The following is a 16,765-nucleotide window of genomic DNA, read 5'->3' on the forward strand; positions in this document are numbered from 1 at the left end:
GACTGAATTCGCATTGCAAATTCGGGCAATATCACAGGGATTTACTACAAATCCCTTGCAGGGACAAAGCTTGCGATAAAGCTCTGTCCCTGCGAATCCCATCGGAGCCTTATCACAGTATTTTCGCAAAAAAATACAGTGATTAAGTGCCCGTGCACACGTCGACCGGTCGCCGCTGCTACCCCCCCAGCGCTAAGCCCCGCCCCTACAATCGTGGACCCCCCGCGACCCCCCCTCTCCCTTAATTACACTTACCTGCATGCTCCAGGCCTCCAATGATGTTCTCCATTCCTCTGGTCAGGTGATCTCCCATACTGCACTGGGACCCGATCACCTGATGACCGGGCCGCAGTGCACTATGGGAGACCAGCTGACTGAAGAGGAGTCATCACCGGAGCCCCGATCCCCGGTCCCTGGAGTCAGGTAAGTAAATTTTTTTTTTTACTATTTTTTTTTTCTTTTTTTTACAGAAATTAGCTCACGGTCTGTTTAGACCACACAACTGATTACTGGCACCGACTCCCGGCTCTGCTCTCCCCATTAGAGCAGGGCAGGAGTCCGGTAACCGGGGGGAGACCCTGGATAACGCCACCTCCAGGTGGCGTTATTATCACAGGGCTTCCCCGATATTTTGTTCACATTTTATTTATAGTAACTCTGGTCAGATCACATTTCCCATTACAGTTATGGGAAATGTGATCTGCTTTACTAAAAATAAGTGATACTTAGGGGTTGGAGTAGAATTTTACGAATTCTACTCCAATTGCCCTGTAATAACTATAGGTGACACTAAAATAATGTGAAAAGGGTGTTTAAATAATGTTAATTAATAGAACCCATAGGGCTCTATTTACTACAATCCGCATATTGAATGCGGACTGTAGTGTGATATTATCGAGTGAATTCGCATTGCGAATTCAGGCAATATCACAGGGATTTACTATAAATCCCTTGCAGGGACAGAGCTTGCGATAAAGCTCTGTCCCTGCGGATCCCATCCGCACTGTAGTCGCGGTATTTTCGGAAAAAATACCGCGACTAAGAGCCCGCACATGCGCCGACCGACCACCGCTACCACCCCCCCACCGACGCTAAGCCACGCCCCCGGCGCTAATCCCCGCCCCCCACGATCGCGGACCCCCGCTACCCCCCCTCCCCCCACCCGCGACCCCCCCCCATTCATTACACTTACCTGCATCCTCCTGGCCTCCGGTGATCTTCTCCGGGCTTCCCGATCAGGTGATCTCCCATACTGCACTGGGGCCCTATCACCTGATGACCGGGCCCCAGTGCACTGTGGGAGACCAGCTGACCGGAGAGCAGCCATCACCGGAGGCCCGATCACCAGTCCCTGGATTCAGGTAAGGAAAAAAAAAATGTTTATTTTTTTTTTTCTATTTTGTACAGTAATCAGTGTGCGGTCTACTTAGACCACACAGCTGATTACTGGTACCGGCTCCCGCCTCCAGGTGGCATTATTATCACAGGGCTTCCCCCCGTATTTTTTTACAATTTATTTTTAGTAACTTAGGTCGGATCACATTTCCCATTACAATTATGGGAAATGCGATCTGCTTTACTAAAAATAAGTGATACTGGGGGTTGGAGTAGAATTTTACTAATTCTACTCCAATTGCCCTGTAATAACTTTAGGTGATACTAAAATAATGTGAAAAGGGTGTGAAAACACCCTTTTTCACTTTATTTTAGTAAAAATAATTTTAATAAATAGAGCCCATAGTCTCTATAGCTTTGCTGCCAGTATTTTCAGTTTCTTTAGCGCCTCTGTGTATGAGGGCTCAATTATAGAGCTCACTGCCGATCACTAAACTCCTGCTCCAACTGCAGTTGTACAGATAGGTGTGCTTCCCAGTCTCTCCTGTGATCACTGCCGATCACCAAACTCCTACTCCAACTGCAGTTGTACAGATAGGTGTGCTTCCCAGTCTCTCCTGTGATCACTGCCGATCACCAAACTCCTACTCCAACTGCAGTTGTACAGATAGGTCTGCTTCCCAGTCTCTCCTGTGATCACTGCCGATCACCAAACTCCTGCTCCAACTGCAGTTGTACAGATAGGGGTGCTTCTCATTCTCTCCTGTCATTACTGCTGATCACCAAACTCCTGCTCCAACTGCAGTTGTACAGATAGGTGTGCTTCCCAGTCTCTCCTGTCATTACTGCCGATCACCAAACTCCTGCTCCAACTGCAGTTGTACAGATAGGGGTGCTTCCCAGTCTCTCCTGTCATTACTGCTGATCACCAAACTCCTGCTCCTACTGCAGTTGTACAGATAGGTGTGCTTCCCAGTCTCTCCTGTGATCACTGCCAATCACCACCTCTGACAGCCTGTCTGACAGCACTCTAGGCCTTCTAGATCCCAGAAGGAAGGGATGGTGGGGACTGCTGCCAACAGGCGGTGCTACTACTGATTGCAGCCACTACTTAAGCAGTCAAGCCCACCTCACTCATATAACACCTCTTTAGCGGTAACGTCCAGCCTCAGCCTCCTTAGCCAGAGGGACACCTCCTGTCTGCTTAGGTGGGACCTCCACTTACAGCCCACTCTACACTGAGACAGAATGCCCCTTCCAGGCACTTCCACCATTACCACCACTGAACACTACTGCTGCTGATGCCGCAGGTAACCAACTCTCTGGCAGAGTGAGTTCTGCTATTCAGGATCTCCAGCTTCACAGCTCCTGCTGTGACAGTTTCCCTGTTCCCTCTCCAACTCCACCCCCCTGTGCCTGACCGCCTGGCTGCTGGTCAGGACACAGGGGGAGTGGGGCTGAAGGAAGGACAGTAATCTCCACACTAAGGGGTAAATTTACTAAAGTGAGAGTTTTTAGAGGTGAGCTTTAAAAGTGATGTTGCCCATAGCAACCAATCAGATTATACTGAACATTTAACTAGCACCTTCTAGAAGATAATAGCTAGAATCTGATTCGTTGCTATGGGCAATATCACTTTTAAAACTCACTTCTAAAAACTCTCAGATTAGTAAATTTACCCCCTGTCAGTCTGCTAGCAGCACCTTTTTATAAATGCCTAACGCTGCCAGCGACGGGGCTTCAGGGTCATGCGCATGCGCGACGGTCCGTCTGCGCATGTGCATGACAGGGAGACCCGGCAGTGCCTGGAAGGCTTCGTTGAAGCCGGAAAGGCACCGCCGGGTCTCCATTGCCGGCAATGGGGGCCGCATCGCTCTCGCCATCTTTTAGATGGCGAGAGCGATGCTGTACAAACAGCGGTAATCTAAGATTACCACTGTTTACTAAATACAGCAAAATGGTATAACCCGTTTAGCGAGCGCTAAAGGGGTTATACTTCGTTTGTAAATGGGGACCAAAGAATGAACAAATTCAGCATGTTTTACCTCAGAATATGTATGTCTATTAATACTGTATTTCATTTAACCCTTAACCAAGTTTACAAATGTAAGAAATTTTTATACATTTTTAGAAAATAAATGATTCTTCCTCCCATTAGGAGGAGCCTATTGTGACCCAGATAATGCATATTGTACAGAACAACCAGGTATAATAATGGAGGAGGAAGGAGGATCAGTGACTCTTCCATGTAACTTCAGTTATCCCAAGGACTGGGACAGCTCCACAGTGGTCAGAGTGCACTGGAAAGGGGGAAAATCCAGCCCCTGCTGGAAAAAAGACTTCATTTACAATCACACAGAAGGATGGACACATAATAACTACACAGGACGGATCTCATTGGTGGGAAACCCTAAAGAAAAGAGAACAGTGACTATCAGAATCCGGAAACTAAGGAGGACAGATGGTCCCATGTTCTGCTGTCTGGTCCACATAGAAAATAATAGAAGAATCAGAGATAAAGAACAACATTGGCAAAATGTTCATGGAACATATATATACTTCAAAGGTAAAACACTCTGTGTCACTGTGTCACCCTGCAGGGGGAGGGACAGACTCATAGCTCCCTTCTGTCTGTGTCACTGTGTCACCCTGCACGGGGAGGGACAGACTCATAGCTCCCTTCTATCTGTGTCACTGTGTCACCCTGCAGGGGGAGGGACAAGCTCATTGCTCTCTTCTATCTGTGTCACTGTTTCACCCTGCAGGGGGAGGGACGGGCTCATAGCTCCCTTCTGTCTATGTCACTGTGTCACCCTGCAGGGGTAGTAGACAGACTCATAGCTCCCTTCTATCTTTGTCACTGTGTCAGTCTGCAGGGGGAGGAACAGGCTCATAGCTCCCTTCTGTCTGTGTCACTGTGTCACCTTGCAGGGGGAGGGGCAAAATTATAGCTCCCTACTATGTCACTCTGTCACCCTACAGGGGGAGGGACAGGCTCATAGCTCACTTCTGTCTGTGTCACTGTTTCAACCAGCAGGAGGAGGGATGGGCTCATAGCTCCCTTCTGTCTATGTCACTGTGTCACACTGCAGGGGTAGTAGACAGACTCATAGCTCCCTTCTATCTTTGTCACTGTGCCAGTCTGCAGGGGGAGGAACAGGCTCATAGCTACCATCTGTCTGTGTCACTTTCTCACCTTACAGGGGGAGGGGCAAAATTATAGCTCCCTACTATGTCACTCTGTCACCCTACAGGGGGAGGGACAGGCTCATAGCTCACTTCTGTCTGTGTCACTGTGTCAACCTGCTGGTGGAGGGACAAGCTCATAGCTCCCTTCTGTCTGTGTCACTGTGTCACCCTGCAGGGGGAGGGATAGGCTCATAGCTCCCTTCTGTATATGTCACTTTGTCACCCTGCAGGGGGAGGGACAGACTCATAGCTCCCTTCTATCTGTGTCACTGTGTTACCCTGCAGGGGGAGGAACAAGCTCATATCTCTCTTCTATCTGTGTCACTGTGTCACACTATAGGGGGAGGGACAGGCTCATAGCTCCCTTCTGTCTATGTCACAGTGTCACCCTGCAGGGGGAGGGACAGGGTCATAGGTCACTTTTGTCTGTGTCACTGTGTCACCCTGCAGGGGGAGGGACAGACTCATAGCTCCCTACTATCTGTGTCACTGTTTCACCCTGCAGGGTGAGGGATAGACTCATAGCTCCCTTCTTTCTGTGTCACACTGCAGGGGAAGGGACAGACTCATAGCTCCCTACTATCTGTGTCACTGTTTCACCCTGCAGGGTGAGGGACAGGCTCATAGCCCCCATCTGTCTGTGTCACTGTGTCACACTGCAGGGGGAGGGACAGGCTCATAGCTCCCTTCTGTCTGTGTCACTGTGTCACCCTGCAGGGGGAGGGACAGGCTCATAGCTCCCTTTTGTCTGTCAATTTGTCACCCTGCAGGGGAAGGGATAGGCTCATAGCTCCCTAATGTCTGTGACACTCTTTCACCCTGCAGGGTGAGGGACAGGCTCATAGCTACCTTCTGTCTTTGTAACTGTGTCACCCTGCCGGGGGAGGGACAGACTCATAGCACCCCTTTGTCTGTCAATTTGTCACCCTGCAGGGGGAGGGATAGGCTCATAGCTCCCTTCTGTCTGTGTCACCCTGCAGGGGAAAGGACGGGCTCATAGCTTCATTCTGTCTGTGTCACTGTGTCACCCTGCAGGGGGAGTGGACAGACTCACAGCTCCCTTCTATCTGTGTCACTGTGTCAACCTGCAGGGGGAGGGACAGGGTCATAGCTCACTTCTGTATGTGTCACTGTGTCACCCTGCAGGGGGAGGGACAGACTCATAGCTCCCTTTTGTCTTTCAATTTGTCACCCTGCAGGGGGAGGGACAGGCTCATAGCTCCCTTCTGTCTATGTCACTGTGTCACCCTGCAAGGGGAGGGACAGACTCATAGCTCCCTTCTATCTTTGTTACTGTGTCACCCTGCAGGGGGAGGGTTAGGCTCCTAGCTCCGTACTGCCTGTTTCACCCTGCAGGGCGAGGGACAGGCTCATAGCTACCTTCTCTCTGTGTCACCCTGCAAGGGAAGGGACGGGCTCATAGCTCCATTCTGTCTGTGTCACTGTGTCACCCTGCAGGGGGAGGGACAGGCTCATTGCTCCCTTCTGTCTGTGTCACTGTGTCACACTGCAGGGGGTGGGACAGACTCATAGCTCCCTTTTGTCTGTCAAATTGTCACCCTGCAGGGGGAGGGACAGACTCATAGCTCCCTACTATCTGTGTCACTGTTTCACCCTGCAGGGTAAGGGATAGACTCATAGCTCCCTTCTTTCTGTGTCACACTGCAGGGGAAGGGACAGACTCAAGCTCCCTACTATCTGTGTCACTGTTTCACCCTGCAGGGTGAGGGACAGGCTCATAGCCCCCATCTGTCTGTGTCACTGTGTCACACTGCAGGGGGAGGGACAGGCTCATAGCTCCCTTCTGTCTGTGTCACTGTGTCACCCTGCAGGGGGAGGGACAGGCTCATAGCTCCCTTTTGTCTGTCAATTTGTCACCCTGCAGGGGAAGGGATAGGCTCATAGCTCCCTAATGTCTGTGACACTCTTTCACCCTGCAGGGTGAGGGACAGGCTCATAGCTACCTTCTGTCTTTGTAACTGTGTCACCCTGCCGGGGGAGTGGACAGACTCACAGCTCCCTTCTATCTGTGTCACTGTGTCACCCTGCAGGGGGAGGGTTAGGCTCCTAGCTCCGTACTGCCTGTTTCACCCTGCAGGGCGAGGGACAGGCTCATAGCTACCTTCTCTCTGTGTCACCCTGCAAGGGAAGGGACGGGCTCATAGCTCCATTCTGTCTGTGTCACTGTGTCACCCTGCAGGTGGAGGGACAGGCTCATTGCTCCCTTCTGTCTGTGTCACTGTGTCACACTGCAGGGGGTGGGACAGACTCATAGCTCCCTTTTGTCTGTCAAATTGTCACCCTGCAGGGGGAGGGATAGGCTCATAGCTCCCTACTATCTGTGTCACTGTTTCACCCTGCAGGGTGAGGGACAGGCTCATAGCTCCCTTCTGTCTGTGTCACTGTGTCACCCTGCAGGGGGAGGGACAGGCTCATAGCACCCTTCTGTCTATCAATTTGTCATAGCTCCCTTTTGTCTGTCAATTTGTCACCCTGCAGGGGAAGGGATAGGCTCATAGCTCCCTAATGTCTGTGACACTCTTTCACCCTGCAGGGTGAGGGACAGGCTCATAGCTACCTTCTGTCTTTGTCACTGTGTCACCCTGCAGGGGGAGGGACAGACTCATATCTCCCTTCTGTCTTTGTAACTGTGTCACCCTGCCGGGGGAGGGACAGACTCATAGCACCCCTTTGTCTGTCAATTTGTCACCCTGCAGGGGGAGGGATAGGCTCATAGCTCCCTTCTGTCTGTGTCACCCTGCAGGGGAAAGGACGGGCTCATAGCTTCATTCTGTCTGTGTCACTGTGTCACCCTGCAGGGGGAGTGGACAGACTCACAGCTCCCTTCTATCTGTGTCACTGTGTCAACCTGCAGGGGGAGGGACAGGGTCATAGCTCACTTCTGTATGTGTCACTGTGTCACCCTGCAGGGGGAGGGACAGACTCATAGCTCCCTTTTGTCTTTCAATTTGTCACCCTGCAGGGGGAAGGATAGGCTCATAGCTCCCTTCTGTCTATATCACTGTGTCATCCTGCAGGGGGAGGGACAGGCTCATAGCTCCCTTCTGTCTATGTCACTGTGTCACCCTGCAAGGGGAGGGACAGACTCATAGCTCCCTTCTATCTTTGTTACTGTGTCACACTGCAGGGGGAGGGTTAGGCTCCTAGCTCCGTACTGCCTGTTTCACCCTGCAGGGCGAGGGACAGGCTCATAGCTACCTTCTCTCTGTGTCACCCTTTAAGAAAGGGGCAGACTTATAGCTTCTTCTTTCTATGTCACTGTGACACCCTGCGTGGGTAGGGGCAGACAAATAGCTCCCTTCTGTCTGTATCACCTTGTTGGGGGAGGGACAGGCTCATAGCTCTCTTCTGTCTGTGTCACTGTGTCAACCTGCAGGGGGAGGGAAAGGCTCATAGCTCCCTTCTATCTGTGTCACTGTGTCACCCTGCAGGGGGAGGGACAGGGTCATAGCTGCCTTCTGTCTGTGTTACTGTGTCACCCTGCAGGGGGAGGGTTAGGCTCATAGCTTCCTTCTATCTGTCACTATGTCACCCTGCAGGGGGAGGGACAGGGTCATAGCTACCTTCTGTTTGCGTCGCTGTGTCACCCTGCAGGGGGAGGGACAGACTCATAGCTCCCTTTTGTCTGTCAATTTGTCACCCTGCAGGGGGAGGGACAGGCTCATAGCAACCTTCTGTCTGTGTCACCCTGCAGGGGAAGGGACAGACTCATAGCTCCCTTCTGTCTGTGTCACTGTGTCACCCTGCAAGGGGAGGGACGGGCTCATAGCTCCCTTCTGTCTGTGTTACTGTGTCACCCTGCAGGGGGAGGGATAGTCTCATTGCTCCCTTTTTGTCTGTGTCACTGTGTCACCCTGCTGGGGGAGGGACAGACTCATAGCTCCCTTTTGTCTGTCAATTTGTAACCCTGCAGGGTGAGGGATTGGCTCATAGCTCCCTACTGTCTGTGTCACTGTGTCACCCAGCAGGGGAAGGGATAGGCTCATAGCTCCCTTCTGTCTGTGTCACCCTGCAGGGGGAGGGACAGACTCATATCTCCCTTCTGTCTATGTCACTGTGTCACCCTGCAGGGGGAGGGACAGACTCATAGCTCCCTTCTATCTGTGTCACTGTGTCACCCTGCAGGGTGAGGGACAGGGTCATAGCTCACTTCTGTCTGTGTCACTGTGTCACCCTGCAGGGGTTGGGACAGACTCATAGCTCCCTTCTATCTTTGTTACTGTGTCACTCTGCAGGGGGAGGGACAGGGTCATAGTTCCCATCTGTCTTTGTCTATGGGCTCTATTTATTAACATTATTTTTACTAAAATTAAGTGAAAAAGTGCGTTTTCACACCCTTTTCATATTATTTTAGTTTATCCTGTAGTTATTACAGGGCAATTGGAGTAGAATTAGTAAAATTCTACCCCAAACCCCAGTATCACTTATTTTTAGTAAAGCAGATCGCATTTCCCATAATTGTAATGGGAAATGTAATCTGGCCAAAGTTACTAAAAATAAATTGTAAAAAAATACAGGGGAAAGCCCTATGAAAATAACGCCACCTGGAGGTGGCGTTATCCAGGTCTCCCCCGGTTACCAGGCTCCCACTCTGCTCTAACAGGGAGAGCAGAGGCGGGAGCCGGTACCAGTAATCAGCTATGTGGTCTAAGCAGACCGCAAGCTGATTGCTGTAAAAAAAAGAAAAAAAAAATTAACATTTTTTTTTTTACTTACCTGAATCCAGGGACCGGTGATCGGGCCTCCGGTGATGGCTCCTCTCCCGTCAGCTGGTCTCCCATAGTACACTGGGGCCCGATCATCAGGTGATCGGGTCCCAGTGCAGTATGGGAGATCACCTGATCGGGAAGCCCAGAGAAGATCACCGGAGGCCAGGAGGATGCAGGTAATTGTAATGAAGGGGGGGTTCACGGGGGGGGTCGCGGGGGTCCACAATCGTGGGGGTGGGGCTTAGCGCTGGGGGCGGGGCTTAGCATCGGTGGGGGGTACCAGCGACGGTGGGTCGGCGCATGCGCGGGCTCTTAGTCGCTGTATTTTTTTCAAAAATACCGTGACTAGAGTGCGGATGGGATCCGCAGGGACAGAGCTTTATCGCAAGCTCTGTCCCTGCAAGGGAATTATAGCAAATCCCTGTGATATTGCCTGAATTAGCAATGCAAATTCACTCGGTAATATCACACTACAATCCGCATTCAATATGCGGATTGTAGTAAATAGAGCCCTATGTGTCACTCTGCAGGGGGAGGAACAGGCCCATAGCTACCAATTGTCTGTGTCACTTTCTCACCTTGCAGGGGGAGGGGCAAACTCAAAGCTCCGTACTGTCTGTGTCACCCTGCAGGGGGAGGGACAGTCTCATAGCTCCCAATTGTCTGTCAATTTGTCACCCTGCAGGGGGAGGGATAGGCTCATAGCTCCCTACTATCTGTGTCACTGTTTCACCCTGCAGGGTGAGGGACAGGCTCATAGCTACCTTCTGTCTTTGTCACTGTGTCACCCTGCAGGGGGAGGGACAGACTCATAGCTCCCTTCTGTCTTTGTTACTGTGTCACCCTGCCGGGGGAGGGACAGACTCATAGCACCCCTTTGTCTGTCAATTTGTCACCCTGCAGGGGGAGGGATAGGCTCATAGCTCCCTTCTGTCTGTGTCACCCTGCAGTGGAAAGGACGAGCTCATAGCTCCATTCTGTCTGTGTCACTGTGTCACCCTGCAGGGGGAGGGACAGGCTCATAGCACCCTTCTGTCTATCAATTTGTCATAGCTCCCTTTTGTCTGTCAATTTGTCACCCTGCAGGGGGAGGGATAGGCTCATAGCTCCCTAATGTCTGTGTCACTCTTTCACCCTGCAGGGGGAGGGACAGGCTCATAGCTCCTTTCTGACTATGTCACTGTGTCACCCTGCAGGGGGAGTAGACAGACGCACAGCTCCCTTCTATCTGTGTCACTGTGTCACTCTGCAGGGGGAGGGACAGGGTCATAGCTCACTTCTGTATGTGTCACTGTGTCACCCTGCAGGGGGAGGGACAGACTCATAGCTCCCTTTTGTCTTTCAATTTGTCACCCTGCAGGGGGAAGGATAGGCTCATAGCTCCCTTCTGTCTATGTCACTGTGTCATCCTGCAGGGGGAGGGACAGGCTCATCGCTCCCTTCTGTCTATGTCACTGTGTCACCCTTCAAGGGGAGGGACAGACTGATAGCTCCCTTCTATCTTTGTTACTGTGTCACCCTGCAGGGGGAGGGACAGGCTCATAGCTCCGTACTGTCTGTTTCACCCTGCAGGGCGAGGGACAGGCTCATAGCTACCTTCTCTCTGTGTCACCCTTTAGGGAAGGGGCAGACTTATAGCTTCTTCTTTCTATGTCACTGTGACACCCTGCGTGGGTATGGGCAGACAAATAGCTCCCTTCTGTCTGTATCACCTTGTTGGGGGAGGGAATGGCTCATAGCTTCCTTCTATCTGTGTCACTGTGTCACCCTGCAGGGGGAGGGACAGGGTCATAGCTACCTTCTGTTTGTGTCACTGTGTCACCCTGCAGGGGGAGGGACAGACTCATAGCTCCCATTTGTCTGTCAATTTGTCACCCTGCAGGGGGAGGGACAGGCTCAAAGCAACCTTCTGTCTGTGTCACCCTGCAGGGGAAGGGACAGACTCATAGCTCCCTTCTGTCTGTGTTACTGTGTCACCCTGCAAGGGGAGGGACGGGCTCATAGCTCCCTTCTGTCTGTGTCACCCTGCAGGGGGAGGGATAGTCTCATTGCTCTCTTTTTGTCTGTGTCACTGTGTCACCCTGCAGGGGGAGGGACAGACTCATAGCTCCCTTTAGTCTGTCAATTTGTCACCCTGCAGGGGGAGGGATTGGCTCATAGCTCCCTAATGTCTGTGTCACTGTGTCACCCAGCAGGGTGAGGGATAGGCTCATAGCTCCCTTCTGTCTGTGTCACCCTGCAGGGGGAGGGACAGGCTCATAGCTCCCTACTGTCTATGTCACTGTGTCACCCTGCATGGGGAGGGACAGACTCAAAGCTCCCTTCTGACTATGTCAATGTGTCACCCTGCAGGGGGAGTGGACAGACTCAAAGCTCCCTTCTATCTGTGTCACTGTGTCACCCTGCAGGGGGAGGGACAGACTCATATCTCCCTTCTGTCTTTGTAACTGTGTCACCCTGCCAGGGGAGGGACAGACTCATAGCACCCCTTTGTCTGTCAATTTGTCACCCTTCAGGGGGAGGGATAGGCTCATAGCTCCCTTCTGTCTGTGTCACCCTGCAGGGGAAAGGACGGGCTCATAGCTTCATTCTGTCTGTGTCACTGTGTCACCCTGCAGGGGGAGTGGACAGACTCACAGCTCCCTTCTATCTGTGTCACTGTGTCAACCTGCAGGGGGAGGGACAGGGTCATAGCTCACTTCTGTATGTGTCACTGTGTCACCCTGCAGGGGGAGGGACAGACTCATAGCTCCCTTTTGTCTTTCAATTTGTCACCCTGCAGGGGAAAGGACGGGCTCATAGCTTCATTCTGTCTGTGTCACTGTGTCACCCTGCAGGGGGAGTGGACAGACTCATAGCTCCCTTCTGTCTATATCACTGTGTCATCCTGCAGGGGTAGGGACAGGCTCATAGCTCCCTTCTGTCTATGTCACTGTGTCACCCTGCAAGGGGAGGGACAGACTCATAGCTCCCTTCTATCTTTGTTACTGTGTCACCCTGCAGGGGGAGGGTTAGGCTCCTAGCTCCGTACTGCCTGTTTCACCCTGCAGGGCGAGGGACAGGCTCATAGCTACCTTCTCTCTGTGTCACCCTGCAGGGGAAGGGACGGGCTCATAGCTCCATTCTGTCTGTGTCACTGTGTCACCCTGCAGGGGGAGGGACAGGCTCATTGCTCCCTTCTATCTTTGTTACTGTGTCACCCTGCAGGGGGAGGGTTAGGCTCCTAGCTCCGTACTGTCTGTTTCACCCTGCAGGGCGAGGGACAGGCTCATAGCTCCCTTCTGTCTATGTCACTGTGTCACCCTGCAAGGGGAGGGACAGACTCATAGCTCCCTTCTATCTTTGTTACTGTGTCACCCTGCAGGGGGAGGGTTAGGCTCCTAGCTCCGTACTGTCTGTTTCACCCTGCAGGGCGAGGGACAGGCTCATAGCTACCTTCTCTTTGTGTCACCCTGCAGGGGAAGGGACGGGCTCATAGATCCATTCTGTCTGTGTCACTGTGTCACCCTGCAGGGGGAGGGACAGGCTCATTGCTCCCTTCTGTCTGTGTCACTGTGTCACACTGCAGGGGGTGGGACAGACTCATAGCTCCCTTTTGTCTGTCAAATTGTCACCCTGCAGGGGGAGGGATAGGCTCATAGCTCCCTACTATCTGTGTCACTGATTCACCCTGCAGGGTGAGGGACAGGCTCATAGCTACCTTCTGTCTTTGTCACTGTTTCACCCTGCAGGGTGAGGGACAGGCTCATAGCTCCCTTCTGTCTGTGTCACTGTGTCACCCTGCAGGGGGAGGGACAGGCTCATAGCACCCTTCTGTCTATCAATTTGTCATAGCTCCCTTTTGTCTGTCAATTTGTCACCCTGCAGGGGAAGGGATAGGCTCATAGCTCCCTAATGTCTGTGACACTCTTTCACCCTGCAGGGTGAGGGACAGGCTCATAGCTACCTTCTGTCTTTGTCACTGTGTCACCCTGCAGGGGGAGGGACAGACTCATATCTCCCTTCTGTCTTTGTAACTGTGTCACCCTGCCGGGGGAGGGACAGACTCATAGCACCCCTTTGTCTGTCAATTTGTCACCCTGCAGTGGGAGGGATAGGCTCATAGCTCCCTTCTGTCTGTGTCACCCTGCAGGGGAAAGGACGGGCTCATAGCTTCATTCTGTCTGTGTCACTGTGTCACCCTGCAGGGGGAGTGGACAGACTCACAGCTCCCTTCTATCTGTGTCACTGTGTCAACCTGCAGGGGGAGGGACAGGGTCATAGCTCACTTCTGTATGTGTCACTGTGTCACCCTGCAGGGGGAGGGACAGACTCATAGCTCCCTTTTGTCTTTCAATTTGTCACCCTGCAGGGAGAAGGATAGGCTCATAGCTCCCTTCTGTCTATATCACTTTGTCATCCTGCAGGGGGAGGGACAGGCTCATAGCTCCCTTCTGTCTATGTCACTGTGTCACCCTGCAAGGGGAGGGACAGACTCATAGCTCCCTTCTATCTTTGTTACTGTGTCACCCTGCAGGGGGAGGGTTAGGCTCCTAGCTCCGTACTGTCTGTTTCACCCTGCAGGGCGAGGGACAGGCTCATAGCTACCTTCTCTCTGTGTCACCCTTTAGGAAAGGGGCAGACTTATAGCTTCTTCTTTCTATGTCACTGTGACACCCTGCGTGGGGAGGGGCAGACAAATAGCTCCCTTCTGTCTGTATCACCTTGTTGTGGGAGGGAATGGCTCATAGCTCTCTTCTGTCTGTGTCACTGTGTCACCCTGCAGGGGGAGGGAAAGGCTCATAGCTCTCTTCTATCTGTGTCACTGTGTCACCCTGCAGGGGGAGGGTCAGGGTCATAGCTGCCTTCTGTCTGTGTTACTGTGTCACCCTGCAGGGGGAGGGTTAGGCTCATAGCTTCCTTCTATCTGTGTCACTATGTCACCCTGCAGGGGGAGGGACAGGGTCATAGCTACCTTCTGTTTGCGTCACTGTGTCACCCTGCAGGGGGAGGGACAGACTCATAGCTCCCTTTTGTCTGTCAATTTGTAACCCTGCAGGGGGAGGGATTGGCTCATAGCTCCCTACTGTCTGTGTCACTGTGTCACCCAGCAAGGGAAGGGATAGGCTCATAGCTCCCTTCTGTCTGTGTCACCCTGCAGGGGGAGGGACAGACTCATATCTCCCTTCTGTCTATGTCACTGTGTCACCCTGCAGGGAGGAGGGACAGACCCATAGCTCCCTTCTATCTGTGTCACTGTGTCACCCTGCAGGGTGAGGGACAGGGTCATAGCTCACTTCTGTCTGTGTCACTGTGTCACCCTGCAGGGGTTGGGACAGACTCATAGCTCCCTTCTATCTTTGTTACTGTGTCACTCTGCAGGGGGAGGGACAGGGTCATAGTTCCCATCTGTCTTTGTCTATGGGCTCTATTTATTAACATTATTTTTACTAAAATTAAGTGAAAAAGTGCGTTTTCACACCCTTTTCATATTATTTTAGTTTATCCTGTAGTTATTACAGGGCAATTGGAGTAGAATTAGTAAAATTCTACTCCAAACCCCAGTATCACTTATTTTTAGTAAAGCAGATCGCATTTCCCATAATTGTAATGGGAAATGTAATCTGGCCAAAGTTACTAAAAATAAATTGTAAAAAAATACAGGGGAAAGCCCTGTGAAAATAACGCCACCTGGAGGTGGCGTTATCCAGGGTCTCCCCCGGTTACCAGGCTCCCACTCTGCTCTAACAGGGAGAGCAGAGGCGGGAGCCGGTACCAGTAATCAGCTATGTGGTCTAAGCAGACCGCAAGCTGATTGCTGTAAAAAAAAGAAAAAAAAAATTTACATTTTTTTTTTTACTTACCTGAATCCAGGGACCGGTGATCGGGCCTCCGGTGATGGCTCCTCTCCCGTCAGCTGGTCTCCCATAGTACACTGGGGCCCGATCATCAGGTGATCAGGTCCCAGTGCAGTATGGGAGATCACCTGATCGGGAAGCCCTGAGAAGATCACCGGAGGCCAGGAGGATGCAGGTAATTGTAATGAAGGGGGGGTTCACGGGGGGGGTCGCGGGGGTCCACAATCGTGGGGGTGGGGCTTAGCACCGGGGGCGGGGCTTAGCATCGGTGGGGGGTAGCAGCGACGGTGGGTCGGCGCATGCGCGGTCTCTTAGTCGCTGTATTTTTTTCAAAAATACCGTGACTAGAGTGCGGATGGGATCCGCAGGGACAGAGCTTTATCGCAAGCTCTGTCCCTGCAAGGGATTTATAGCAAATCCCTGTGATATTGCCTGAATTAGCAATGCAAATTCACTCGGTAATATCACACTACAATCCGCATTCAATATGCGGATTGTAGTAAATAGAGCCCTATGTGTCACTCTGCAGGGGGAGGAACAGGCCCATAGCTACCATTTGTCTGTGTCACTTTCTCACCTTGCAGGGGGAGGGGCAAACTCAAAGCTCCGTACTGTCTGTGTCACCCTGCAGGGGGAGGGACAGTCTCATAGCTCCCAATTGTCTGTCAATTTGTCACCCTGCAGGGGGAGGGATAGGCTCATAGCTCCCTACTATCTGTGTCACTGTTTCACCCTGCAGGGTGAGGGACAGGCTCATAGCTACCTTCTGTCTTTGTCACTGTGTCACCCTGCAGGGGGAGGGACAGACTCATAGCTCCCTTCTGTCTTTGTTACTGTGTCACCCTGCCGGGGGAGGGACAGACTCATAGCACCCCTTTGTCTGTCAATTTGTCACCCTGCAGGGGGAGGGATAGGCTCATAGCTCCCTTCTGTCTGTGTCACCATGCAGTGGAAAGGACGGGCTCATAGCTCCATTCTGTCTGTGTCACTGTGTCACCCTGCAGGGGGAGGGACAGGCTCATAGCACCCTTCTGTCTATCAATTTGTCATAGCTCCCTTTTGTCTGTCAATTTGTCACCCTGCAGGGGGAGGGATAGGCTCATAGCTCCCTAATGTCTGTGTCACTCTTTCACCCTGCAGGGGGAGGGACAGGCTCATAGCTCCTTTCTGACTATGTCACTGTGTCACCCTGCAGGGGGAGTGGACAGACGCACAGCTCCCTTCTATCTGTGTCACTGTGTCACCCTGCAGGGGGAGGGACAGGGTCATAGCTCACTTCTGTATGTGTCACTGTGTCACCCTGCAGGGGGAGGGACAGACTCATAGCTCCCTTTTGTCTTTCAATTTGTCACCCTGCAGGGGGAAGGATAGGCTCATTGCTCCCTTCTGTCTATGTCACTGTGTCATCCTGCAGGGGGAGGGACAGGCTCATTGCTCCCTTCTGTTTATGTCACTGTGTCACACTTCAAGGGGAGGGACAGACTGATAGCTCCCTTCTATCTTTGTTACTGTGTCACCCTGCAGGGGGAGGGACAGGCTCATAGCTCCGTACTGTCTGTTTCACCCTGCAGGGCGAGGGACAGGCTCATAGCTACCTTCTCTCTGTGTCACCCTTTAGGGAAGGGGCATACTTATAGCTTCTTCTTTCTATGTCACTGTGACACCCTGCGTGGG

The 16,765-nt window shown here is 52.2% G+C and overlaps 1 protein-coding gene across 1 annotated transcript in view; it reads left to right on the plus strand.

Annotated features, from left to right (window-relative positions):
• The first annotated feature begins 3,534 nt into the window (after nucleotides 1-3,534).
• The window catches only part of LOC148506837 (uncharacterized), a 50,633-nt gene continuing 37,402 nt past the window's right edge, over nucleotides 3,535-16,765 (plus strand). Inside the window, exon 1 of the mRNA XM_088446083.1 lies at nucleotides 3,535-3,901. Coding sequence (XP_088302209.1) covers nucleotides 3,550-3,901 — 352 coding nt within the window. The 5' untranslated portion in view covers nucleotides 3,535-3,549. The remainder of the gene's footprint in view (nucleotides 3,902-16,765) is intronic.

Source organism: Taudactylus pleione, unplaced genomic scaffold (assembly GCF_031769625.1).
Source record: "Taudactylus pleione unplaced genomic scaffold, aTauple2 ptg000393l, whole genome shotgun sequence".
NCBI classification, from domain to species: Eukaryota; Metazoa; Chordata; class Amphibia; order Anura; family Myobatrachidae; genus Taudactylus; species Taudactylus pleione.